Source organism: Carlito syrichta, unplaced genomic scaffold (assembly GCF_000164805.1).
Source record: "Carlito syrichta isolate Samal-C Ts95f unplaced genomic scaffold, Tarsius_syrichta-2.0.1 Scaffold303183, whole genome shotgun sequence".
NCBI classification, from domain to species: Eukaryota; Metazoa; Chordata; class Mammalia; order Primates; family Tarsiidae; genus Carlito; species Carlito syrichta.
Window position 1 is genome coordinate 76809 of NW_007247279.1, and position 26317 is coordinate 103125.

The 26317-nt window shown below is 46.2% G+C and overlaps 1 protein-coding gene across 1 annotated transcript; it reads left to right on the plus strand.

The window, feature by feature from the left end:
- Positions 1-454: 454 nt before the first annotated feature.
- Positions 455-25161, plus strand: LOC103260362 (sulfotransferase 1C4-like). The gene is made up of 9 exons (XM_021712321.1): positions 455-507; positions 7278-7369; positions 7481-7597; positions 10742-10864; positions 12753-12850; positions 15909-16035; positions 21260-21354; positions 22859-23033; positions 25049-25161. Exons 1-9 carry the CDS (start codon positions 455-457, stop codon positions 25159-25161), a joined length of 993 nt encoding a protein of 330 aa, XP_021567996.1.
- The last annotated feature ends 1156 nt before the right edge of the window (positions 25162-26317 follow it).

A 26317-nucleotide genomic window follows, 5' to 3' on the forward strand; every position in this document is an offset into this window, starting at 1 on the left:
CAATGTGGTGACAGCTCACTGTATATGGAGAAACCTTGAAGCCAAACTTCAAATATGTCAAGAGGCCGCTTTAGGCTAGATGCAATTTATCAGCGGGCCTAGGGGTCTAGTTTGACTGACAGTGCAGCTCCCGCCCTGGAGAGGAGACCCCTGTGGTCCTCCTGCCCAGCGAAGTTGCTGGAAAAGGACAGATTTGGGGGAGCTCCACTCCATGGGAGGGGCTCGCAGTTTTAGGCCACAGGCAAAGACTGTCGGAACTCACTAAGGGTTCTTAAACGTTTGAAATGTTGAAATGTTTTTGTTTTTGTTTCTGCTTTGAGTTGGAGTCTCACTCGGTCGCCCAGACTGGAGTGCAGTGGCCGCTCCCAGCCACCACAGCCTCACCTGCTGGGCTCCGGCGATCCTTCCGCCTCAGCCTTCCAAGTAGCTGGAACTACAGGCGTGCGCTACCGAAATGGTTTTTAATGATATCTGCATTGCCATCATGTTAACGTCTGTTTCCCCAAAGTGAGTAAATAGCATGAAAGCCTCCACTGAAAAGTGCCTGGGCCCCGTCTCCGGGCACTGCATGAAGGGAGGATGCTGGTAGCCTCATCCTTCTCCACACAAGCCGTCTGGTGTCTCATGCTCTGGAGCCCCTGAGGGAGTTTCAGTCCTGGCTCTGCCAGCTACCAAGAGTGCAGCCTTGTGCTAGTCACCTCACCTCTCTTGCCTCAGTTTCCTCCTCTGGAAGATGGGATCAATAATCATACCTTATAAAATTAGAGGAATAAGTCAGCTGAGCTGTAAAAAGTGCTTACAGTGTCCAGGTTGTAAGCTGGGCGCTTTGATCTATCTTGTTTAGCTGTAATTAACGTTAGCAGTAGTGGGGTCATATCAGACCCTGTATTACCAACAAAGAGATTTAATTTGGGTAACATCAGGTTTAAAGAAGAAGTGAAGCCGGGCTCGGTAGCTCAGCCCATAATCCCGCGCCTTTGGGAGGCTGAGGTGAGTGGATTGCCTGAGCCTGCGGGTTCGAGACCCGCCTGGGCAGTGAGACCTCATCTCAACAATAAATCCAAAAAAATTAGCCGGGCATGGTAGCGCGCACCTGTAGTTCCAGCTACTCGGAAGGCTGAGGCAGAAGGATCGCCGGAGCCCAGCAGGTCGAGGCTGCGGTGGCCGAGAGCAGCCACTGCACTCCAGTCTGGGCGACAGAGTGAGACTCCAACTCAAAAAAAAAAAAAAGAAGCGAAACAGGTTTGACACCTTGGATCCTGCTACAAGAGCAACAGGAAGTAAAAGGACCCAGGACTGAGCAATCACCCTCGGAGCTTGGAAATGCAGTATTAGCCAGAAGCAAACAAAATATGATTCTATTGACTGAGCAAAGAAGAAGGTTTTACTGAAGCTGTGCAAACAGAGATGAAGAGCATGAGAATACTTTCTGAACCGAGCTGTTCGTGGGGAGAGAACTGCATCCCCGGGGTCGGCTAGGTGCTCCGTAAGCACTGGATGAATGAATGAATGGATGTGGGCACCTAAGGGCAGGAGAGAAAGTCATGGAGAGAGTGCCGAATGCATCGCAGCTCCCTGTGGGAACATTTCACTCGCAGTCATGCATAAGTAGTGAGAGTTTCCTTCCATCAGCCCTGACTCACCCCTACCTACCACTGCCGGTCATCTATGTGGCGAGGAATGTCAGGGACAGCTCGGAGTCATAATTCCATCTCCACGGGATAACCACACCCTGCTGGATCCAGGAACTTGGGGATTTGGGGGATTTTTGTTTGGATGGTTTTTCCTTTCCTTTTCTTATTTTTTCTTTTTCTCTGTAATTCAATAGCTTTAGGGGGTCCAAATCGTTTTTGGTTCCATGGCTACATTGTACAGCGGCAAAGAAGTGTACTCACCACTCCCACCTGTGCACGTTGTACCGGAGAGGTGGTTTTTCCTCCCTTCACCCCTTCCCATCCTCCTGCTTCTGAGTCTCCGGTGAGAATTACATCATTCTCTGCGCCTTTGCAGATCTTCAGTTTAGCCCCCACTCGTAAGCGAGAGCCTGCAGGGTTTGGTTTTCTGTTCCCGAGTTAGTTCACTGAGGACGATGTTCGCCAGTTCCATCCAAGTTGCCACAAAAGACATTATTTTGTTCTTTTTATAGCCGAATAGTATTCCATAGTGTACATATGCCACATTTGCATTATCCACTAATTGGCTGATGGGCATTTCAGCTGATTCCACATCTTTGCAATTGTGAATTGTGCCGCGATGAACCTGTGGGTGCAAGTGGCATTTTATCCGACTTGTGTTCTTTTTTGGCCCAAAACCACTGGTTAATTTGTTCAGTCCCCTGGGGAGAGTTTCTATCATTCCTTGGTACAAACAAATATCTCCTCATCCTCAGACCCAGGTTATTAAAATAACTGATTAGCTTATTTCACAGCTGTGTTTCTTCTCATTTCAAAAACTCAGAAACAAAAAGTATCTTCCTCAATAATTCCCAGTGCTCATTGCATTCACCCTCGGAAGCGGAAATAAACATGCAAGTCACACCCACGTGCTAAGTGAATATTCCAGGCAGGGTTAGTCTCATCTCTTTCCATGAAAGGGCACCTAGTACAGAATGAAGAACTAAGAAAATTCTGCGGGTGAGAGCAAAGGATGGGAGTGTGGAATTTCAGAGCAGGGGCCAGCAAGAAACAACAAGGAAAAGAACCAGGCTCTGTGTCTGTGTCTGTGTCTGTGACTGTGTCTGTGACTCGGGGTGCTGGGGCAGGACTGTGGGCCTGCCAGGGTGGGAGAAGGGGAACAGGCAACAGCTCTCGATACGTTTGGCCCTTCACTGGAAAACACCGTATATTTCTGAAAGGGGAGCTACAGTGCTGACAGCTGACCGGCAAGAAAAGCCGAAGAAACAGAGGGAAAACTCAGGATAATGCACTACCTCTCAATTTAAAGCTAAAGAACACCTTGCGTCCTTTAGGAGAGCAAGACCATCACTGTCACAAATATCAAGACGGGGAGAACCGAAAGAACTTTTCTCAAAGTCATTTCCTTCGTTCTCTCACCAAAACCCGCTCAGGGTCCCTTATTGTCCTTCCCCCACCCCACAGAATCCAGAATGTGAAATTCAAAAGATAATAGAACTTTGGGGTAAGAAGATAGATGAAGAAACTGTCCAAAGGACCATTCAGCACGCTTTCGAAAGTGTGAAGAAAAACCCCATGACCAAGCACACCACATACCTTCTGAAGTCGTGGACCACTCCATCTTCCCATTTATGAGGAGAGGTACCTGCCAACCATTGTGAATTAACTTGAGAAAAATACTCTTGCATGCTAGTTTTAGGGAAAAGGACATTAATGAGTTCATTTTGCGTTAAACTATCAATGCTGCCAGTAACTCAGAGGTTTTCTCAAGATACTAATCTTTGAAAGGCATTATACTGTGATGTGTACCTGAAATAAGAATTAGCACTTTCTTGTTATCTCTGAAGTGTCACTTTAAGGAAAGCGCATATAGCATAGACTTCCCAACCAATCTCTCAAGTATGATCTCCTTGTCTTTCAGGAAGAATTACTGAATGACAGATTCAATGAAGACTACAGGAAGAAAATGGCTGATACTTCTCTGACCTTTCACATGGATCACTACAGAGAGGGAGTCGAAATCTAGACTACCCCGGGGCAACTTTATTACCTTATCTTGCGTGTTTTATTCCCCTTATCATTGCTTTTCCTTAGAAACTACTTTCTGAGCTCACTCAAATTGTTCAGACAAGAACGAGCAATTACTTTTTTATTTTGGCACACACCTAGAAAATAAAATCACCGTGTTAGCTGAGAAGCTGGGCTCAAAGTTCTTCAAAAACTGGCTGAATATTTGTAACAGAAATTGTGGAACTTTGTCAAATTCCTGGTGGCTGAGTCTCTAAGCCGAGGTGTCAAGGTTCTGAGGCTAGTGGCCAAATTCCTCTGCCTCTTCACTTGGCCCTGGCTTTCTCAGTGGGAGCATCTTCTCTGATGGGCGCTTTGTCCAGCGAACCCCCAACGGCTCTGCTAAAGCTTTCTTAGAGCTAACCCAGACTAAGGCTTTCTCTCCAGGCTTCCCTCCTTCCTTCTGTCCTGTCTTTCTCCACGAGGTGAGTCCTACACCCACCCTCCCACAGTCATGCTCATCTATCTCTCACAAGTGTGTCCCCCATAAATCTCTTATGTGCCCAGCATCTGTCTATCACTAAAAAAGAGAACAGTCTTCTCCCTTGGTTACAGTGATCAGTGTATTTGGGATATACTGTTAAAATTCAGATGTGCAGGTATTAGTTTGGATCATTTTAAATTGCTGTCAAAAAAGAGAGGAAGAAAGCACTCGAGCATCATATGGGCGGGAACTACAGAAAGATAGGAATGACTAAAACTGAGAAGCAGGGAGGGAGGTGTCTGGAGAAAACTCTGGACCCCTGAGGCGGGAGTACTCTGAGACCAGGGCTCTGTCTCTAAGGAAGTTGTGAAGATGCTGACTCTGACTTGATCTTCAAACTAGGCTCTGCCAGGCAACCGAACAGAACACCAGATGCTGCTGGAGTGAAGAGGTGTCTCCGAGGTCCCATTCGCTGGAGCCGGAAGGCAGCAGGAAGGATCGAGTTCCTGTTCTTCCTCTTGTCTCTCAGTCTCCCTGTGGGCAAAGACTCAGGGATGAGGTGCCAGCCAGCCCAGCAGAAACATGGATGGCAGGGTTCCAGCCCCTGCATCTCATAGAAAACCAGAAACAGGAGATCTTCAACCTGAGAGGCAATAACTTAGCCAGACAATATCTGACAATGTTAAGCTCAAAAATGTTCATTTCAGATAATTCAAACATATCTATATGTTACTTAATATATATACTAGTCATGCAAAAAGCAAAGAAAAGAAAAGGTCTAAACTCATCCAAAAGAAATAAATTGATAGACTTAATATAGCTCACAAATGCTCCCTGTCCTGTTCAGGAATCCCAGGGGGCAGGTGTCCGCTGAAGATCGTCTCAAATTCCTGCAAGGGCTCCCAGGGGAAGCAGCAGTAGTTAACTGAGGCTGAGACTGAGAAATAGTGGTAGGTGTCCTGCCAAACTGGATACCGTAAGCTCGGTAGAATTGTCCCCGTCTGACCCACTGAGGTGATATTTCCCAGATGATGTTTACAATAGTTAGTTTGAAATTTGTGGTTAAGGCCAACACCTGGCATACCGGGTGACACACACTAGAAAAATAAACAGTGTGAGCTCTAAAATCCCTCTGAGGTGATCCGGAGAAGTAACCTTTGCTTGGGTTGAGTCCATCTGAATGCTGAGAGAAATTCTGGTGGAGGCGGATCTGGAGAAGCCTGTCTCCCAACGCAATGGCACAGGGCCCATCTGTGCAGGCGCCTGTTGGATACAGCCCAAAGAGAGTGCTACTTCAGTCCCAAAGAGGCAGACACCCAACTGAGGCAGCAGCCAAGTGAAAGAGATGAGAGATCTTCCCACACTACCAGGGAGTTGGAATCCCAGAATCAGAAGAAGCATTTGGAGATCGTTCAGACAGGTGGTCAAGTGGCTCTTTTGATATCATTAAGCTCAGTGTCATCGTCTATGTATTGAGCAATTGTTTGGCAGTTTCTACTAAAGTTAATGATTCAGCAGTTCAAACCGTAGTCATGCACCTAAGTGAACAAGACAGAGTGCATCTGTTCACACAAGGAAATGTACAAAAGTGTCACAGAAGCCTTATTCATAATCACCAACAACTGACATCAACCCATGTGTCCATCAAAAGAAGAACAAAGACATAGATTGTGATATACTCATTCAGTGACATAGAAATAATGGCAACAGAAATAAATGAACGACTGATACTTGCAACTGATACTTGATTTTCAAAAGCATTATATTGTAAGAACAAAAGCAGACTCAGAGGAGTACGTAATGTATTATTCCGCTAATATGAGGTCTAAGAGCAAGCAAAACTGACCGCGGCCGGTGGCTCAGCCTGTAATCCCAGCACTTTGGGAGGCCGAGGTGAGTGGATTGCCTGAGCCCACGGGTTCAAGACCCACCTGGGCAACTTGATGAGACCTCATCTCTACAACAAATCAAAAAATCGGCCGGGCATGGTAGCGCGCGCCTGTAGTTCCAGCTACTTGGAGGGCTGAGGCGGAAGGATCACCGGAGTCCAGCAGGTCAAGGCTGCAGTGGCCGGAAGCGGCCACTGCACTCCAGTCTGGGCGACAGAGTGAGACTCCAACTCAAAAAAAAAAAAAAAAGAGTAAGCAAAACTAAACCATATGAGGAAAGTCAGAACCATCTTGGGTAACAGTGAGACATTGACTGAAAAGGGGAAGGATGGAGCTTTTCGAAGTGATGGGAAGTCCCATAACTTGATGTGGGTGGTGATTACATGGGTGCAGGTATAAGTAAAAATTTATCAAGATGTAATCCCAGCACTTTGGGAGGATGAGGTGAGGGGAATGCCTGAGCCCACAGGTTTGAGAACAACCTGAGCAACTTTGCGAGACCTCATCTCTACAATAAATTTAAAATAAAAAAAAAATTAGCTAGGCATGGTAGCTTGTGCCTGTAGTTCCGGCTGCTTGGAAGCCCGAGGCGGAAGGATTGCCCAAGCCCAGCAAGTTGAAGCTGGGGTGGCCGTGAACGTGCCACCGTACTCCAGCCTGAGCGACGGAGTGAGACTCCAACTCAAAAAAAAAGATGTACACCTAAGGTTTGTGCATTTTTCTGTGTGTAAATTGTGCCTTGATATTAAAAAAACTTGTAATAATATCCTCAGATATTACAGTCTAAACTCTCACAAAAAAGAAGCAACCCTGAGAATCCAGCCTTGTACGTTAGGATGGAGTTTCCAGTTGAACTGTCCCAGCTGGCAACATGGGGACCTAACGTGAGATATGTTCACGGAAGCTTGAGTCTGCGTGGGTGTGGGGAAAGTATTTCTCCAAATTTCCGTGGACAACCAAACCCGGGACACAGGTTTGGTCACTCTCTGAAGAGAGTCACTCTAGGTGAAGAGGTGAGGAAGGAAGGCCGAGTCCTGGAAACTTGCTCCAGGCACTCCTTCAGTGCCTGCTCTCAATTCCCCGTCTCCACCGGCAGTCACGGGACCAGAAAATGACCTCCCAGACGTTGGCGGGCCCCTAAGCTGAGCTGCCTGCTGCCGACCTTCCTTCTGGCAGCATGGGGCGAGCACTGCCAGCGTCTCTCAGAAGGAAGGGGAAGCCCTGTTCTGACACACCATCCTGAAGACTTTGCTCCCATTCCAGTCCAAATGTCCATGCAAATTGCCTCTTTTTGTTGACCCAAGCACACTTAACCTATAACGAGCAACTGGAGCTCTGTGCCCAAGGCACTAAAGGTATAAAACCGGTGAGAATCTCAACCTTCATTTCCTTTTTGCTTTCTCGTCCAGTGCCCGAGACCAAGGTGGAGGGCATGACTGAGGACAAGGCTCTGTTTGCGCCCGTAGAAACTTCCCAAGTGAACGGAATCCTTCTTCCGAAGAAACTATGTGACATCTGGGATGAAGTCTGGAACTTCCAAGCCCAGCCTGACGACCTGCTCATTGCTTCCTATCCCAAAGCAGGTAGGTACGTGGACGTGAGGAGAGGACAGTGGAAATCAGGCACGGGTCAACACCTCGTAGGACGGGGCAGTAAAATCAAAGAGCGGATGAAATGTGCCCTTGTCTGCGAATCAGACAGAATGTCAAATGAGCTGTTTCTATAAAAACTCTAAAGTTTTTAGAAATAGAGCAGCTGCTGTATTAAAAATATGAAACCAGACTCTGTCTGATTTCCCAGAGGCAGAATTGCCCTGTGGAAACGTGAACTGGTTTTTTTACATAGCACCCGGTTATCTGGGGTCACACTCTTAGGATAATACTTATCCCTCTAGGAATAGATGTAGAATAATGTGGAAGAAGAAATGATATGCTACAAGTAGGAGATAATAGTGAAAAGAGAGCTTCATCCTAGGGTGAAGTTTATCTCCTCAGGCCTGGGAAAGACTGAGCATTTTTCTCAGCTCAAATCCAGAAAATGAGAATACATTTTTCCTGAGACTGTAGCTACAGGGCATGACAGGTACGTGAGAGCTGTGGACCCTACAAATCACAAGGGACCCAAGCTGCCAGGCCCCTGGCCCCATCTGCTGCTTACTTAAGTCTGCCTGTTGTAATCTGAAACCGTGACCCTCACTTTCACAGCCTCTTTTCTGCCCATGTCACCTGGGGCATTCCCCAGGAGGCTGACTCTGAGTTGGAGATACATGTGTGTGCGGCGTACAAGGGGGAGTGCTCTTGGGATCATTCCCTCTGTAAAGGAAGAGAAGGAAGCAGGACTGAGCCAGGGGAGAGGTTAGGTTTCAACTTAATCCCGGCAGAAGCTTCCTATGGGCTGGTGTGAAGCTGGGAGGGCCCTTCAGAGTTGATCCCATAGCAGTTGGGACAAGGGGGCAGGGTGTCAGCCAGTCACCGAATGCAAGAGGCCCAGCAAGGGGAGGGGGCTGAATGGCTGGGGGCCATCTGGCAGCAGCATGCCTAGCAACTGGGGGAATAAACACCTCCCCTTCAGAAGGAAAATCTGGACTGTGTGTCCTACACCCCCAGGAACCGTCCATATGTAGTTATAGAGCACAACTTGCCATAGCTCGCCGGAGCCATGTTGTGGCTTTCTGAGATGCCATCCATGTCAACATATGCATCTCGAAGAGGCCAGCTTGCAGGTGGAGTTTAGAGAAAAACAGGCATCAGGTTGCACTAGAAACCAGGCCGTAGTGATGGCACGGGAACATAATCTCATGGGATTCAGGCCCCCAGGGGCTACAAGGAGCAGCTACTGGTGAGCATGAGCCATAGTGCAAGGGCCTCTGTCAACAGGCTGGTTACAGGGCAAGTCTGAGGTGTGAGACAAAGAAGTCCAGCAGAAGTCCTTGTATGGCCTGGACCAAACCAGCACAAATAGGGTCTGGGGCCACTGAGGGAGCCGGTTTCCTGAGACGCTCACAGCATCTACCACAGCAAAGCCAACTCCGAAGGTGGCCTCAAGCCGCTCGGTGGCTCAGCCTGTAATCCCACGCCTTTGGGAGGCTGAGGTGAGTGGATGGCCTGAGCCCGCGGGTTCGAGACCCGCCTGGGCAACTTGGCGAGACCGCATCTCTACAATAAATCAAAAAATCAGCCCGGCGTGGTAGCGCGCGCCTGTAATTCCGGCTACTCGGAAGGTTGAGGCGGAAGGATCGCCGGAGCCCAGCAGGTTGGGGCTGCGGTGGCCAGGTGCGGCCACTGCATTCCAATCTGGGCGACAGAGTGAGACTCCGACTCAAAAAAAAAAAAAGGTGACCTCTGCAGGAGGAGGTACTTATGGCTTCTTCTGAGAGGTTCCGGGAAAGAAAGCAGGCCCAAAGGCCACACTCAGAACCCAGGAAAGAAAGTAGAACCAGCCCATGTGAAGAAAGGGCCTTCCGACACTCCCAAAGCAGCATGGGTTGGGCAAAACCAAACACTGCGGAGTTGAGACAGCAAATTGCCAGGGAGGCAACAAAGACTCAAGCATGAAGCCAACTCTGATTCCAGAAGGGGAGAAGGAGAAAGTGGCTTTAGTGCACAATAGGAACTGACAAGGAGCAGACAGATGTGTGCCAGCATACAGTCTAGAAGCGGAGCCATGGAACAGTACCCAGGGACCACTCGAGGGGCTAGGGAAGGGAGAGCCAGGACCCCAGGAAGCTGGCATGAAAGAGCCATGGTGAGAATGGCACCTTCCTTCTCAAGGGTTACCCAAGCAAGATGCTCTCCCTTGTACTGCCCTCAGGAGGGAAACCAACTCGGCAAAAAACTAAGACACTTGGCATGTCTTCAGTCCCGACTGTTCAGCTGGGTTCTGCCTATTTTCTCTTCTAACCCTCAAAACTGCATGATGATAATTGACACTTGGTGGGGTTTATGTCATTTATGCAAAACCATCCAACTCATGCATCATACGTAGGATTCAAGTCCATCCGATCCCACAGCTCCACAAACATCCAAACCATGCGTCCTCACAGAAAAACAAGACCAGGTCAGCCAAATGTCCCAGAAGCCAAACAAGGATAGACTTCTTGAAAGATACACCAGCAGAGGCTAAAGGGACTGGGCTGAAGGGAATCCCCAAAATCAGTAAGGAGACAGCAGGCTTTTGAGAGAAGCAAATACGACCCCCAAATGTAGCAAAGGTTATTTTTCTACTTGAAACCAGTTCAACTTTCTTGTGGAAGTCACCATTTAATATTACGTTGAGTATTTCTTTGCCCTTGAAAGAGGAATTCATTAGATCTAATTTTTTCAGTTTGTGTACATTTGTAATTCTCACTTTTTCTTCTTTTTCATATTACTGGCATTGTGTCCATTTCATGGTTCTGAAAAAAAGGAACATGCAGGGGAAACAAGATTCTGATTAGCAGGCCAGAATTTTTGATGGTAAAGTGATAGCTAGTGTTTGGGGGTTTCTGGGATTTTCCTCCTATGGAAGTTTTTAAATTAACCCCTGTTGCTACATGCAATCGTTATTTGTATTATCATTTTCTAAAAATACCAATGATGAGAAAAAGCTAACCTTCATGGTTGGTTTCGGTGCAATGTGATAAGGTATCGAGTGACAAATTAGCTATTTGGAGCATAAGATGTTTCTAGCTTGTACGTGGCAGAAAATCAATGATCAGTGCCTCAGCTCTCTGTTCTCCCTTCTTTCAGGAACCACTTGGACACAGGAAATTGTAGACCTGATCCAGAGTGATGGCGATGTTGAGAAAAGCAAGCGTGCTCCCATCCATCTGCGACAGCCCTTCTTGGAGTGGACAAGAATGACCATTACTGGTACGCCTCCAGATTTAAATCCATAATCCTCACATAAAGACGAATGATTCAAGAGAGCCTGAAAGTTTAACACATACCGAGGAGAAATCCTTTTGATTCCTAGTTTCAAGGACTGAGTGAATATTAACTTTTCTTGTGCAAATCTGGATAGGTCCCTTCACTTGAAAACTGATTTAACCTTGACACTTAACAATAGAAAGGTACGATTCTTTGTCCATCGAAGTGTCCAACCAGTTACAAATGCCAAGGAGTAGCTACGCAGTTCTCACTCAACAGAGTCCCTGCTTACCCACGTGAGACCCCAGTGTCCATGCTAAGGCAGCCCAGCACCCAGGACCACAGCATTCAAAGGTGGAGTTCACAATGCACGTTCCATGGAAAAGTAATAAATGGCATAGTTACAGATAAGATTTTCATGGCACATGCCAGATGCTGGCATTGTTCTAAATACTTCAGGCATACTAACCCATTTGCCCTAACATGCTTGTGAGGTGGTGGTCATTATCATCCCCATGTTACATAAGACCGACAAGCAGAGAGATTATGATTTGCTCAAGGTAACAGCTAAGATTTGAACCTGATATTTCTCTTTCTTTTTGGCTTTGTTTTGTTTTTTTTTTTTTGAGTTGGAGTCTCACTCCATCGCCCAGACTGGAGTGCAGTGGCCGCTCCCGGTCACCGCAGCCTCGGCCTGCTGGGCTGCAGCGATCCTTCTGCCTCAGTCTTCCAAGTAGCTGGAACTACAGGCGCGCGCTACCATGCCCGGCTCATTTTTTATTTATTGTAGAGATGAGGTCTCGCCAAATTGCCCTGGTGGGTCATGAACCCATGGGCTCAGGCAGTCCACTCACCTCGGCCTCCCAAAGTGCTGGGATTACAGGCTGAGCCACCGAGCCCGGCGATACTGCCCTTTCTAAAGTCCATGCTCTTAACCACTTAGTCATATAGTGTGGGTACGGGTGTGGCTGTGGGTGTGGGTATAGGTGTGGGTGTGGGTATGTCATATGGACTTCAGCTATGTGTGTTTGAGGTGTACAATGGAATTAAATAGACTACAGTGGACCAGTATGGGCACCTGGTCATCTTTAATAGTACCATTTCTACAGGAATTCACTTTAATCAAATCTGAACAATGAGTTTATGGACTCATCTTTGAAAAATGAACAAATTAATGGCCTGAAATCAAGTCTTGCTCCTTGTCTTCACTCTCTTTCTCTCTCTTTTTTTTTTGAAGTTAGCCTAACACATGCCTTGCTTTCAAAATCGCTCAGTCAATGTCACACCAAAGTGCTTGAGGAAAAAGCATGGCCAAAATGAGGGCGAAAAATAACTGAGGACAGATTTTGTAAAGTTTGCCAGACCACATTAAGTCATTTGGGATTGACCCTAGAAGCCATCTGTGGACACATCTTTGGGAGTCCTCAAGACCTCTACCATAATTTCTTAACTATGATCTTATTTGCATGGTAATTTTAAAACATAACGTAGGTAAGTTCTAGGTCATCCAGATGATCATCCCTATGTAACCTGAATCCTGCCAACATGGTCTCAGTGTCCCTGTTTGCTTCTGTGTCAACCATCTCTTGATGGCCGTGTGGTTCTGTGGTCATTCTTGAAGCCTAATGGGAAGAGAAATGGAGAGGAGACACATTAGTAAGTCATGCCCCAAGGGAGGGCCAATGGAGCAGAGAGTCAGAGGGGAAAAGGGAAACATAAAGTGCTGAGTACTAAAAGAAAACAGGGTTAATTTTTTTATCATCTAATAGTGCAGGAGGCATAACATGGCATAAAACTCAGAAGCCGTATGTGGAAAAAACTGACAAGATCAGTTTCATGAAACAGAAAAACTTTAGAAAAACCAAAGAATAAGCGAGACCCGTTTTTGCAGGGATCACACAGGCTAAAACAATGCCTTCCCCTAGGATCCTGAAGACTCATCTTCCCGTACAACTACTGCCTCCCTCCTTCTGGGAAAAAAACTGTAAGGTAAGCTTGAAATAACAAATATTCACAGACAGATTTTTTTTCCCCATGAGAACATCTAGAAGGTTTTATTTTGTCAGAATCATTGCCCGGTCCTCCTCATATTGTGCCTGCCAGGGACAGCAAGGGACAGATTATGGAACCTGCGATGATATTCCATGTCCTTCAACACTCGGTGATAAGGATGAGCTCAGTACATCCCCACATTGAGAAGAAAGAGAGGACCGATGTCTACTAGACTCAGTTCTGAGCATCTCAGCTCCCAATGGCAGTATACGGTAGAGGCACCTGAGCACACTGCAGCTCAGAGATGTTAGACAGTCTGCCCAATGATAAACACCTGGAAGATGGAAGAGATGGGCCTCGAACCACCTCTTCTTGATCCAACAGCCTATGATCTTTCCACTACCCTGTGCCATACTTTGTGCCTCCTATAACCACAAAAGTTCTCCTAAGCATGCATGTGTTTGGACTCCTCCAGCCTCAAGGTCATGAGTATTCAATGATCAGAAGGGCCGGGCCCAGTGGCTTCCAGAACTTTAGGAGGCCGAAGAGAGTGGGTTGCCTGAGTCTGTAGGCTCGAGACCAGTCCGGGCAACGTGGCAACACCTCGTCACTACAATAAATTTTTTTTTTAATTAGCCAGGTGTGGTAGCACGCACCTGTGGTTCCAGCTACTTGGAAGGTTGAGGTGGAAGGATCCAACTCAAAAAAAAAGATCAGAAGGCAGCACTGAAGGAATCTTAGAAACCATACACTCCATTGTCCTCTCACTTTATTTCACCTATAGCTAAGCTGCCTCTTGCAAGCATCTAAGGGTGCCTACAAGGTACAAGCTCTAGACATTCTGAGACCTGGTGCACACCGGATTATTGTGTCAAAAGTGTATAAACACCAAAATTAGTTTTCATATTGAAGTCTACAGGAGTGCAGATGCATTTTCACATGTGTCTTTACAGACACTAAGGAATTCACTTCAATTCTTTCAGATCTCCCAGGGACCATTTATTGACTTATAGCCTAATAAAGTACCACCCACCCTCTCAAGGGAGTCTGCAGATGGGCCGTGACACTGGGCCAAAGCAGTCTCACCCGCCCTTTCTGTGGGACAGTTCTGTGCCCTTTAACAGATTTTTCAAAATCTATAGCTTTGCTGTCCCTGGTTCTCTAGAGTGTATCCAGGCTCTTACCCTACTTTGTAGACCCTGGTAGATCTTCGTATGTGGATCTGGAGTCTGGGGGTAAGGGGAATGACTGAACACATGTAAGTAATGTTGACCGAGCCAGGCCTGGGCTAGGGATGACAGTAAGAGAAGAATAATTATAGCAGCAAGTTATAATGCAGAAAGTACCATAAGAGAGAACTGGATAAGGTGTCATAGGACCAGGAAGGGGAGAGCACAAGACGCCTTGACAACGGGGGTCAACAAGGGTGACAGAGGCGTCAGGTCATGAAGAGTAAACAGGAATTTGCCAAGTGACAAGAGAGGGAAGGACACTCCATGTGACTGGAGAGCAGAAGCCCAGACCTAAGAGAACAGGTGCAGGGCCACAGACAAGGCCTGAAAGGTGGGCAGGATCAGAGACTCCTTACTGCACAGCTTTGTTGCCAGGCTGAAACATTTGGACTCGATCCTCTAGGCTTCTTGGATCCCGTCGAAGAATGTAAATAAGGACGTGAAATAATCCCATTTACATTTAGAAAGCTACCCTGAGGGAAGCCATGAACAGAACTGGGGCAAGACTGAAAGCAAGGTACCAAGGGGGAGATGGTGGCAATAGTCCAGGGAAAAACTAAGAAGGCTTGGGCTCAGGCAGAGGCAGTGAGGGGGTGAATTCCCACACGACAGAACGAATCTACAGGACCTGGTCAAGGATTCGCTAGAGAAGAGGTGGGAAAAATCTTCTAGGATGATTTGCCATTTAACTGTGTTGATGGTGGTACATCACTGGAGAGAACGGTAGGTCTGTGTGAAGACAAATTGAGCTTAAACCAGCTCAGTCTGAAATGCCTGTGGATCACTCCGGTAGGGATACAGACCTATGAGTTTGTAGCTCAGCAGAGAGAACTAAAACAAATTTGTGAGTCATAAATACGTGAAACTCACAACAATGGAGAAAGATGGCTCCCAAAATAGGAAAAGTAAATAAAGTGGACATAAAAGTAGGCCCCAGACAGAGCCCAAAGGAAGACCAACATTTGAGTTAAAGGTTTCAGACTTTCAGTAATCACAAGCCCCACTGAGACTCTGAAGGAGGTGTGCCTCTGCTTCTGACAGAGCGCACGTCTACAAAAAATTTTTGCATACAACTTTAGAGAGAGGCACAGACTTCTTGATGTGCATTAGTTTAAGACCCTAAGAGAGGATGGCAGAATAGGACACATTGAAAAAGGACAGCCAAAAAGATTAGAGAGCTGCAGAAGCAGTGCTCTTGCAGAAGGAGGGAGGTTGAGAACGACCAGTGGGAAGTGAGCATGGGGAATGCAGATGGCCCAGGGCCTACCCCAAGATGGAGAGCTGTGAACTTCACTGTAAAAGCAACCAACATTGAAAAGTTTCACCCGGGGAAGCAGCCTTGTCTGATTTGCATTTTTGCACAATCATACTGACTGCCTGAGGTTGAGTGGAAGAAAACAACATGCAGCTGGGCTTGGTGGCTCAGCCTGTCATCCCAGCCCTTTGGGAGGCCAAGGTGAGTGGACTGCCTGAGGCCACGGGTTCGAGACCCGCCTGGGCAATTTGGCAAGACCTCGTCTCTACAATAAATCAAAAAAGTAGCCGGGCATGGTAGCACTCGCCTGTAGTTCTGGTTACTTGGAAGGCTGAGGCGGAAGGATCGCCAGAGTCCAGCAGGTCGAGGCTGTGGTGGCTGGGAGTGTGCCACTGCACTCCAATCTGGGCAATAGAGTGAGACTCCAACTCAAAAAAAAAAAGAAAAGAAAAGAACTCATGACCTTTGAGATGTGCTTACTGAGAACATGTATGCTGTACACACCAAATGCCCAATGTCTAATTCCTATCGTTTATATCATTTCTTTCATTTCATCTCACCACTTTAGATAATCTACATGGCAAGGAATGCCAAGGACAACATGGTGTCCTACTATCATTTTCAAAGGATGCATAAAGATCTCCCTGACCCAGGAAGCTGGGATGAGTACTTCAAAACATTTCTGGAAGGCAAAGGTGAGCCAGGTGGATGGCACCAGTCTTCACCGATGTCTATAGAGGATAAGTTTTCACCATAAAATTCTCCTTCTTGGAAAATAAAATTCACCCACAGAAAGAGTTCAGACTCTCTGAAAAGGAAGGACTAGAGGCAATGTCCTGAAAAACGTGGTATGGCCCTGGTGAGCTATCATCCATGGTCAGTGGATTTGCTTCCAATTGTGATATATCCTCTGAATGAAGTCAAACCAGGATTGTAGGAAAGCCAGCCACAATAAGAGAAGGTATCAACTCTAAGCTTGGGCTAAATGTTTTACGTGCATCAACTTGTTTAATCTTTAGAGGAACCCTCTACGCATGATAACAACATCCACCATTTACAGGTAAAGAAACTGAGGCTCAGTGAGGTTGAGTAACTTGCTTATAATTACCCTGCTAGTAAGACCACAGGCTAGAATTTGAACATAAGCAGATCTAGCCAAGCTCAAACTCTGTGTGCTTGGCCACCACGTTAAAGTCTTCCTAATGGCCTACATGTTTAACTGGAGAGGAGAAAAAAGGTTTGATGTGTGCAAAAGTTTTCTAATCACGACCACCACTGGAGTTGGTAATGTGGTGGTAGCCCATGATACTGTGTGTGGGTTTACAAAGTATCACGTGCAGAAAAATACGGCCTTGCAAAATCATGTTTCCAGTGTCAAAACTGAGTGTTCTCAAGTTTCTTGAAGTTTTTCTAGGTCTCAAATACTGCCAGATCTTTTAATATATCAAATGTTCCCCCAAGGAAGCCTAAAGAGTATTTAAAAGTGGTTAGATTATTGAAGTTGGGTAATGGCTTCATGGACGTTCGTCATACTTTTTCCTTTATTCTTGTGTATATTTGAATATTTTCATAATAAAAAATATTTCCCAAAAGTTAAGAAAAGGTAATTTAAGCATGCCTTTATAAGGTTATGTATTTTGAGAGGTACAACATAATTATAATATCAAACTGGTTTACACTATAAAGTTGAATTGGCAGCTTTGCATGATTAAAAACTAACCATTTGTACCAAAGCACTCGATAGTTCAAGTTCAAAATTTACAAATAAACAAACTCCTTTTTTGCTAATTATTTATATTGTCCTATGGAGAAACAACTGCCTTGCCTCCTATATTTAAGTCCTGTTCTAAATTAATTATATATAAATTTAATAAAATAGCCATTTCCATTAGTAATAAACCACCAGTAAAGCATGAAAATCCAATGCTCTTGATTGCCATTTGATTTTTGTTACCTTAAATGACAAAATTATTATTGTTGCAATCTGCTCCTTATGAGACACCATCCACTGTACTCTGAGGTATCTTTACTGGTTGAATGTCTTCTGTTAATTTCATTGTGGATATTCTAACAATAATGTCAGAATGCCTTTTGACAATAAGTGACCTAGTGAAATGACTTGAGATTGTGGGTCTTGCGAGGGACTGGGATTAGGCTGGTACAGATGGCTTTTCCTAAATCGGAGAGTTGAGAGTACAATGCCAACCCTTTATCCAGCACAAGAAGAGTTGCACACCAGTGGAGAGAAGCATTGAGGCCAAAGTCTTGGAGGGTACTTCCACACACACACACAAATACACAAGGATACTCCTGACAAAGCAGATGCAGTGCCATCAAATGGGGCAGGTAACATCAAGAAGAATTAGAATAACAGCAGCTCCTTCTGTTTATTAAGGTCTTAGTCAGTGTCAGGCACCATGCCAAAGCATTTTAGCCAGCTGAAGTAGCTTGAGTACTTTCTGTCACAGTGAAGATTGGCCCCATATCTGGGGTGTCCAACTACACGAGCTTGTCCTGACCTAAGGGGATTCCTGAGACAGAGTTCCAGCAATGAAACTGGCAAAGCCGTAAACAAAATGGGATGGTTGGTCCACCTTATAACAACATCATATGCTGGAAGAGAGGAAAAGGCTGAACAGATGTTCCCCAGTGATGGGAAACCATCATTGGGAGTGGCGATGAAGTGTTCTTAGACACCCTAACATCAAGGATACACCCAGATGCGTCCTACCTAATATTTACCCTGTGGGAATGGAAAACAGGAAAAGTGAATTTTGTCAGAAGGAATAATATGATAGAAGCAAGAGGAAAAATATTACCAAAATTTTAGTTTAATTTTTTGATTGTCAGACACTAGGATACTATGTCATAGGCACTAACAGACTAATGCTTTCATATGTCTTAGATGATTTGATCATGTTCTTATTCCTCCCATCTTAAAATAAAATTTAAAAACCGCCCCCACTTCTGCCCCTTTCCTTCACTCCATTGACTGCCAACGCCTCGAAGGACTTGTTTACATGCTAGCCTCAGCTTCTCACCCCCTTCCCCGCCCCACACCTCCAAATCTGTCTTGCCATGGTCACCCGCGACTTCTGTGTCACCAAACCCAACGCTCCATCCTCAGTCCTCATCTTATTCGACCCATCAGCATCATCTAACCCCACTGGCCACGCTCTGTCCCTTAAAACGCTCTCCTTCTGGGCTCCCAGGACGGCACCCTTTCCTGACCCCTCCAACTGTTCCTTCTCAGCTCCCTCTGCTAGCTTCTCCTTATCGCTTCATCTCTTTTCTCTTTGCTGCCTGCCATCATTCCTTGGACAACCTCGCTCACCTCATGGTTTCAGATGTCACTTATCTGCTGATGACATCCAGGCTTGCACTTCTAGCTCTGGCCTTGGCCCTGGGCTCAGGGGGCACAGACCCGGCTCTCACTGACATCTCCACTTGGATGTTTACAAGGCATCTTTGATTTCACGTGTCCACATCTGAACTCCTGTCCTAATCTACTCTTCAAAACCTACTCTTCCTGCAGCTTCTCCATCTTGGTTGTTTGCAGCTCTGTCCTTTAAATTGCTCAGGCCTAAACCATTGGACTTATCTGGGCAGAGGAAACAGCCAGGCAAAGCCCTGGGTGGGCGGCACCTGGTGCCTTTCTTTCTCATACACTCCAGTCAGCTTGTCAGCACATCTGTCAACACTACCTTCAAAATACATCAGAATCTGACCAATCCTCGACACTCCGGCCACCACCACCCTGATCCAAGCCACCGTCAGATATTCCCTGGATCAATGAAAGAGCCTCTTCCCCAGCTCTTGCCCTTGCCAGCCGACACCCTATTCACCCCACAGTACCCAGAAAGATTCTGCTCAAAGGGAAGTCAGGCCATATCACTCCTCTAAGGCAGGCCACTCAGCTTCCCATCTTGCTCGGAGTGAAAGGCAGAACCCTCACAGTAACTCCCAGGGCCCGGGGCACCGGGCCTCTCTACCTCCTGCATCTGCCCCCACTCCCTGGCCCTCTCTCAGGCTGTCCTGGCTGCACCGGCCCCCTTCTGTTCCCCAGACACATCAGGTGCCACCCACCCAGTGCCTCGCCTGACTGTTCCCTCTACCAGTGTTAAACCCAAGATTTTAACTCTGAGAGACCACAAAGAGCCAGCTCTGCTGCAAACACACGAGGGTCTTTATTCAGGCTCAAGTCTGGGCTCACGTATGAAGCCGACACAGCGACTTCAGGGACGAGAGCCCCGATCCAGTATGGCAAGCAGTTTTTATGCACAATTACAGAGGGAGGGGAAAGAACTTTAAACTTGTTTTTACGTGATTGGGTAATTTCTCCTAATGGGTACGGGGACACTTGAGATTGGTAGGCTTATTTTTTTGGCTTGCGCGGGCTTTAGCTCATCTGCCTGTGATTGATAGGAAACAGCTAAACAGGCAGCGTGGAATGTCAGATAAGTTCGGTTTATACAGTCACGGCGTGCAAATTACATTGAGCAGGCAGGCAGGAGGTTTGGAACAACGCAGGGCCCAGCAGAGCACCCCCCAGAGGGTGGCTAGCGCCACCAAGTCTGCGGATCTGAACAGAGGACCGCTTAGGAGGGGTCTGTTTGCTTAACATTTACATAACATATCATGGTCATTATGGGACAACAAAAGCTAAACTTAACAAAGTTTTAAGTACAAACGCTGCAAACAAATACAGTGAACTGAGGTAGGAATTCATACAGTACTAGTTCTAGGGATTTATAAAAACCGTAAACGTTTTCTTATAGCAAGGTGGTTTTTTTAAAAGTCTTTTGATTCTCTCAGGCTTACACAGCCACTACGTGTAAATTGACTTTGGCATGGGAGCCGGAGGCTTGAACCAACATAGAGCCCACCAGGAGAGTGGTTAGCGCCTCAGAGACTACTGCAATCTAAGCAAAGGAATGTCTGAAAGGGGCTTATCGCTTTAACATTTACATCCTGTTGTAAAAGCAGAAGAAGTCAGCGTGGCAATTGGGACGAACAGTGTTTAACCCAAGAGTTCTAAATACAAACACTACTTAAGACATTGTATAACTACACAATCAGCCACAGCCCGGCACCCGACATGTGCCTAATTCTACGGGTCTGAGGTAGGATTTAAAGTACTAAGAATTCATAAAATACAATAAATGTGAGGTAGGGATATACAAAATATAGAGTGAACGCTTCTTTTGCGGCAAGTATGGCTTTTTAAGTTTCTTGGTTTCTTGGGTCCCTCACCAGCAGTGCTCATTCCTTCTCTTTCTTCAGGGTTTTGTTCAACGTCACCGTCTCAGGGACCCCTTCCCTGGCTGGCGTATCAGAATTTTGGCCTCCTGAGTACGCCCAAAACGTCCCCCTCCCCTCCTTCTCTGATGTATTTGCTCTCCTGAGCACATATGGCGATCTAGCAGATTGCACACTTCGCTTTTATCTCACCTATCTGCCTCACACATACTTCCACAAGCTGAGCATTCTGCCCACCTTGGCCTCTGCTTCGCCCCCAATGCCTAGAACAGTGTTGAGCACACAGAAGTCCTTGCAGAATAAATTTATCCTGATACTACCTTGGGAGGTTGAGACAATTATCAGCCCTTCTTCAGAAATGTAAAAAGGCTCAGAGGAGTTCAATAGTTTGCCCAGGACCGCCCAGCTCTCAGGGTCGGAGCTGAGATTCAAATCCAGCGGGCTCTGGAGCCTGAGACAGCAATCTTGCCAGGTTCCAAAAGGAAGAAAAGTTGTGCTGAAAATGGAGGCAGGAAGGGTGAAAACTCGGTTCTACATCTGCTCGAGGGCGGCAACGATCACAGCCTCCACTCGTGTCCCATGGAAACAGCTCACTTCCTTCTCTGGCTTGTCCCACTCTCGGCTTCTCACCACCCAAACGTGTCTGTGTCTTCCTTTCAGTGTTCTGGGGGTCCTGGTACGACCACGTGAAAGACTGGTGGAGGAAGAAAGACAGTCACCCCATCCTCTATCTCTTCTATGAAGAAAGGATGCAAGTAAGAGACATACTTGAACTTTAACTTCACGGAATTTTTTCTCAAAGTTACAGCTCCATGATAGAAATGAAGAGAAGTCATACATGAAAGTGTGTCTGCGCAAAATATTTCGTATGCCAGCTCCAACTTCTCTGACCACCTTGCCATGTACAAAACCCCACATGAGGTGCAGCGGTCACTGTTCTCCGCAGGAAGCAGCCTCTTCTTTGTGCAGGCCCCTGCCTTGCGGGTTGGGTCCCACTCAGCCGGAAGCACACAAGAGCTGTCTTACCTGAGCCAGGCGTGCTTTCCTTCCCCAGGTCTCTACGTGCTTCCTTCTCGGGTCCCAACCTCCCACGTGGCTTGCTCTGACTTCAAGGCAATGAATTAAGAATCCCCACAGGCATTAATGAGCGAGAAAGAACAGAGCTGTTTTGATTTATTTGCTTGCTTAAAATGTTAAAGTTTTGCCATTTTAAACAGAAGTTCCCCACCAGCCACAGCTTTTGCACATACGATCCCCGATTCAAAAATCTGCCTCCTATGTTTCTATATAAAATAAACTTAACTGCGGCCCAGCATTCCTGGCTGGTCTCTAAGCCTCGATTTACGACTTGGTTCACTCACCAACTCGTGTCCTTCGCTGGCCATGGCTTCTCTTTCCTCTCACCCCTCTGGGTAGACCGAACACACGGCTTCTTTCCTTCCGTCTATTCAGGTTGGGCCCAATCCCTCTTTCTATCCATCCTTGCTCTCTGCAGCTTTCCTGGGTGTCAGAATAGTCTCCTGCTCCTCCAGGCGGTGTGGCCGTGCCAGGGAGCAAGGGAGCCCCAGGACAGGCCGGACAGGAAGGACAGACGCAAGACAGAACTGCCAGGGAGGACTAGGAGGCCTGCAAAGGAAAGCCCAGGGGCAGGCAACACTCACATCCAACGGGACCCCTTTTATTTGCTTCTGGATGAGGTGGGAAGCTGTCTCAGAGTGTAGGGAGCTCTTGTGAGGGCTTCCAACAGGCCCAGAGTCAGGAGGGAGCCCAGAGGCCACAAGATGTCATGACCAGACACAGAGAGGGAGAGAGGGAGGTGCCACATTGCTTCTGCACCATGCCAGAGCAGCCAGGACTCCACACGCTTCTGTTTCTCCAAACACAAGGACAACATATATCTAGTTTACTTTGAAAGACAGCCACCTCTTCTTCCAAATAGCTTCTCATCTTCTAGCTGTGAAAGCAAGAAAAAGACTAAGCTTCCCAGATGAAAATATCCCCTTAGCATCAGCTACAGCCAGGGATCAAAAGCAATTGTTGTCATATCCTTGCACTTTAAATTGCCATGCGTAAAAGGATCTGACATTTAAAAATCTGCATGCTATAATTAGCATAGCTTTTCAAAGTTAATTGTGAACATAAACTAGCACTGTTTAAGATGTTTTAACCCTTATTGTCCATGCTTAGTCCTTCGAGGTTCCACCGTTGCTCTATTTTTTCTTTAGAGAGCTCACTTTTCTCCTTCCCCCCACCCCACAGGATCCGAAAAGTGAAATTAGAAAGATCATGGAATTCCTGGGGAAGAACCTAAAAGAAGAGGTTGTGGACCAAATTGCCTATAACACTTCCTTTGAAGTAATGAAGAAGAACCCCATGACCAACTTCTCAAACGAAGCTAGAATGAATCATGGCCTCTCTCCATTCATGAGAAAAGGTGACGTGTGCGCATTCTTTGTCTCTCCTCTGAGAACAGAAATAGCAGGGTCAGTTCATCAATGGCTCTCTCGTTGTCAAGCTGGTTGAAACCACTGTTGACAGTTTCCTGAAGTGAGTTCTTCAAAGCTTTATTTCATGAGCACGTGCTGATGACCAGAGAAGCACAGGCCATGACACACATCCCTGCATCCTTTAAAGCACATGCGGTTCTGAAAAGAAACTCTAGCTCAGAGCTTCAAGAATTATGTGACCACAAAATTCTTTCTCAAGTAAAGCCCCTTAATCTCCACAAAGTGAGTGCTACGCCCAACCCATTCTGGAAGACAGCCGCAAAGGTGAATGGCCTTAAGAGCTAGAAGGGTGTCATCTCAGCGGTCAATCCATCAGTGTCATTTCACAGAGAATGACCGAGGTGACATCGTGAGTCATCATCAAAGCCCAGCCAGGCTAGGACCCCTGCCTCCAGTGCTGGGTGCACCCTACGCTATCACATGGCTTTCTCCTTAAACAGAGACAACATCTGTTCAATTGTCTTCATTTTAGAAATTTTGAAAATATTTTATTTTTTTATTCTTAGAAAATAAAATAAGCAAAAACCTGAGGCTCACTGGAGAAATTTCTCCCGATTTGAACAAATGACCTAATCTTTTTTAAATCAACTGGCAAATGATATGATTATATGACTCCTAGGCAATTAAGTAAATTTACATTTCACACATAAAGTAACATTATACAGGTCAAAGAAGCTAAACGGACCCAATACCTTGGAGCAAACAGAAGAGAAATAGCTCATTAGGGGCTCTCTGACCATTTTGGCTATGGAAGCTAAAAAAAATTTGAATACTCTTGCATAACCATAAAACAAAGTTAAGCAACTTCACCAATCTTTCAGATTCTGTTACTTTTGTTGACAAAAAAGATGCTAAACTCTGTACAATGTTTCAAGATAGTGTATTCTGAACTAAATGTGAGGACCCCAAGAAGTCCTGAGCACATGTGCCCACCCTGGTTGAATGGTGGAAGTTACGAGAAACCATCAATCCATACATGGAATATTTTCATTGGTGTGGTCTTGGAAGGAGGGATATTTCCAAGTAGGAGCTTGCAATTCATAAGTGGACTCAAAGATTTATTGACTGGCAATTTGTAGTTCTTATCTAAGGAATTAGAGAGATCAGTAGAGAAGATGCTTTGTTAAGAGAAGCGGGTGGAAAGGTTTCAGATTTGGGGATATGCAGATGAAATCCTAAAGGCAGCAGACCTCAGAGAGGATAGATAAGTATCTGACAAGGCTCCCCAGAGCCCAGGAATCCCCAAGGGATGACTTTTCAGGGCCATAAAATACTTTAGTTTCCTTCTTTATTTGTCATGTGATGGTATACCAGAGTCAGGTTGGAAAGCAAGCTTTAGGATACAGGGTACTAGGGTCATAAAAACCCTGTCTGGTCACTCCTTATCAGGCGTGACTCCCCAAGCCTCTTAGTCAGGAATTTGGATAATAGAAAAAGATCAGGTTTGGCCTTCACTTTAATTATATGTGAATTGCAGTGAGAATTTAGATTGGAGAGGAGAATTCTCAGATGTCTTCCACCGGAATTTTGCCTGCCTTCGAGGCACAGACCAAAGACTCAGATGATGCTCTGAGAACTGGCCCTTCAGTGACCTCTGAGGAGAGAGTAGGAACTTGAAGAGAATGCTATATGCACTGAGGGGAGATCAGGGCAGGTGGGTCAGAGAGGCCAAGAGTGTGGTGCAGAGGGTTAGGCAACCATGTGTCCTGGGGTCCAGCCTCTCCCCATGTGTTTCAGAGCAAAGCCTGCTCTCTACAAACACCTTACCTTCGAAATGTAGTAATCATACCTGTGGCTTCTCTCCTCACTTTGACGTCAGGACAGCAACGAGCTGATATCTGTGTCAGCAATGTTAGAATTAAGAGGAGTGGGATTTTCCAAATCCAAAATGGTTAAAGTTTATGAAAATATCACTGAGTGTGCTCTCTTTTACTCTTTGTAGGTGTCGTGGGAGACTGGAAAAATCAATTCACTGTAGCTCAGAACAAGCAATTTAATGAGGACTATGAGAAAAATATGGCTGATACTTCTCTGTCTTTCTGCATGGAACTCTAAAGACACAACAAGAGAGTGAAACCTATTCTCCCACCAGCCTCTGTGAGGTGGAAGAGAAATCTGTTTTCAAATACGGCTAATAGTTTGTGTGACTCAGTGTGAGGGTTTTTAAACAATGGCATGAACATTCTTTAGCCTTGAATTTCTGATCTGCTTTTTGGGTTAATGCTAATCTGATTTGTTATATAGTAGCAATATTCAGCATTTTTCTTCTATCCCCACAGATTTTCAGTGTTTAGGTGAATTTCAACGTATCAACATGTAATATATAATATAATACATGTTTAATCATTTATGTTCCTTCTAAATATTCTCCTTCTATATTCTAGTGTAATTTTCTTTGAATTAAAACATTTATTCGGCTGGGCTCGGTGGCTCAGCCTGTAATCCCAGCACTTTGGGAGGCCGAGGTAAGTGAATTGCCTGAGCCTGTGGGTTCGAGACCCGCCTGGGCAACTTGGTGAGACCTCATCTCTACAATAAATTTTAAAATTAGCTGGGTGTGGCAGCATGCGCCTGTAGTTCCAGCTACTTGGAAGGCTGAGATGGAAGGATCGCCAGAGTCCAGCAGGTCGAGGCTGCGGTGGCTGGGAGCAGCCACTGCACTCCAGTCTGGGCAACAGAGTGAGACTCCAACTCAAAAAAAATAAAAAATAAAACATTTATTTCATTTCTTTCCACAGTTCTGTGTAATACGCTCTGTTAGGGTCCGGATAGGTGAGGGTAGGATAATGGAGGGGTGAGGGGAGGTACAGCACCAGTAACCCAGAGATGCGGGTAATGCAAAGAATTGAGACACTCAAAGAGGCAAAGAAAGAAAAGTTTATTTAAAAGTAAATTAGAGAGAGAAAGAGAAGGGAGACAGAAGATTCACCTCCCCAAGGTGGGGGAGGGGGCCAAAGCCAGGAAGCATGGCAACAGCCTTGGCTCAAAGAGCAACCAGAGTCTAGCATGGCAATGGCCGCTGGTTGCTTGTGGTTGAGTTCTTTTCACCATGCCCCTTGATGGGGGAAGATCATCAAGGTGATTGGGTGGTGGTCTGCTCCATGTCATCACAAAGGGGCAGGCAAGCGCAGGGACTGACGTCAGGTGATGGACAGCAGGCCGAGGGGTGGGTTCGTCACATGACTGCTGCCATGGTGGGGTTTATTCGTGT

What these genes read in the sequence shown, in the direction of transcription:
- LOC103260362 (XM_021712321.1), top strand. Translation starts at nt 455, where the DNA reads ATGGTTTTTAATGATATCTGCATTGCCATCATGTTAACGTCTGTTTCC. An exon ending in CTGTGCCCAAGGCACTAAAG is followed by an intron (nt 7,370 to 7,480) that starts GTATAAAACCGG and finishes TTGCGCCCGTAG; the next exon opens with AAACTTCCCAAGTGAACGGA. An exon ending in AACATTTCTGGAAGGCAAAG is followed by an intron (nt 16,036 to 21,259) that starts GTGAGCCAGGTG and finishes TCTTCCTTTCAG; the next exon opens with TGTTCTGGGGGTCCTGGTAC.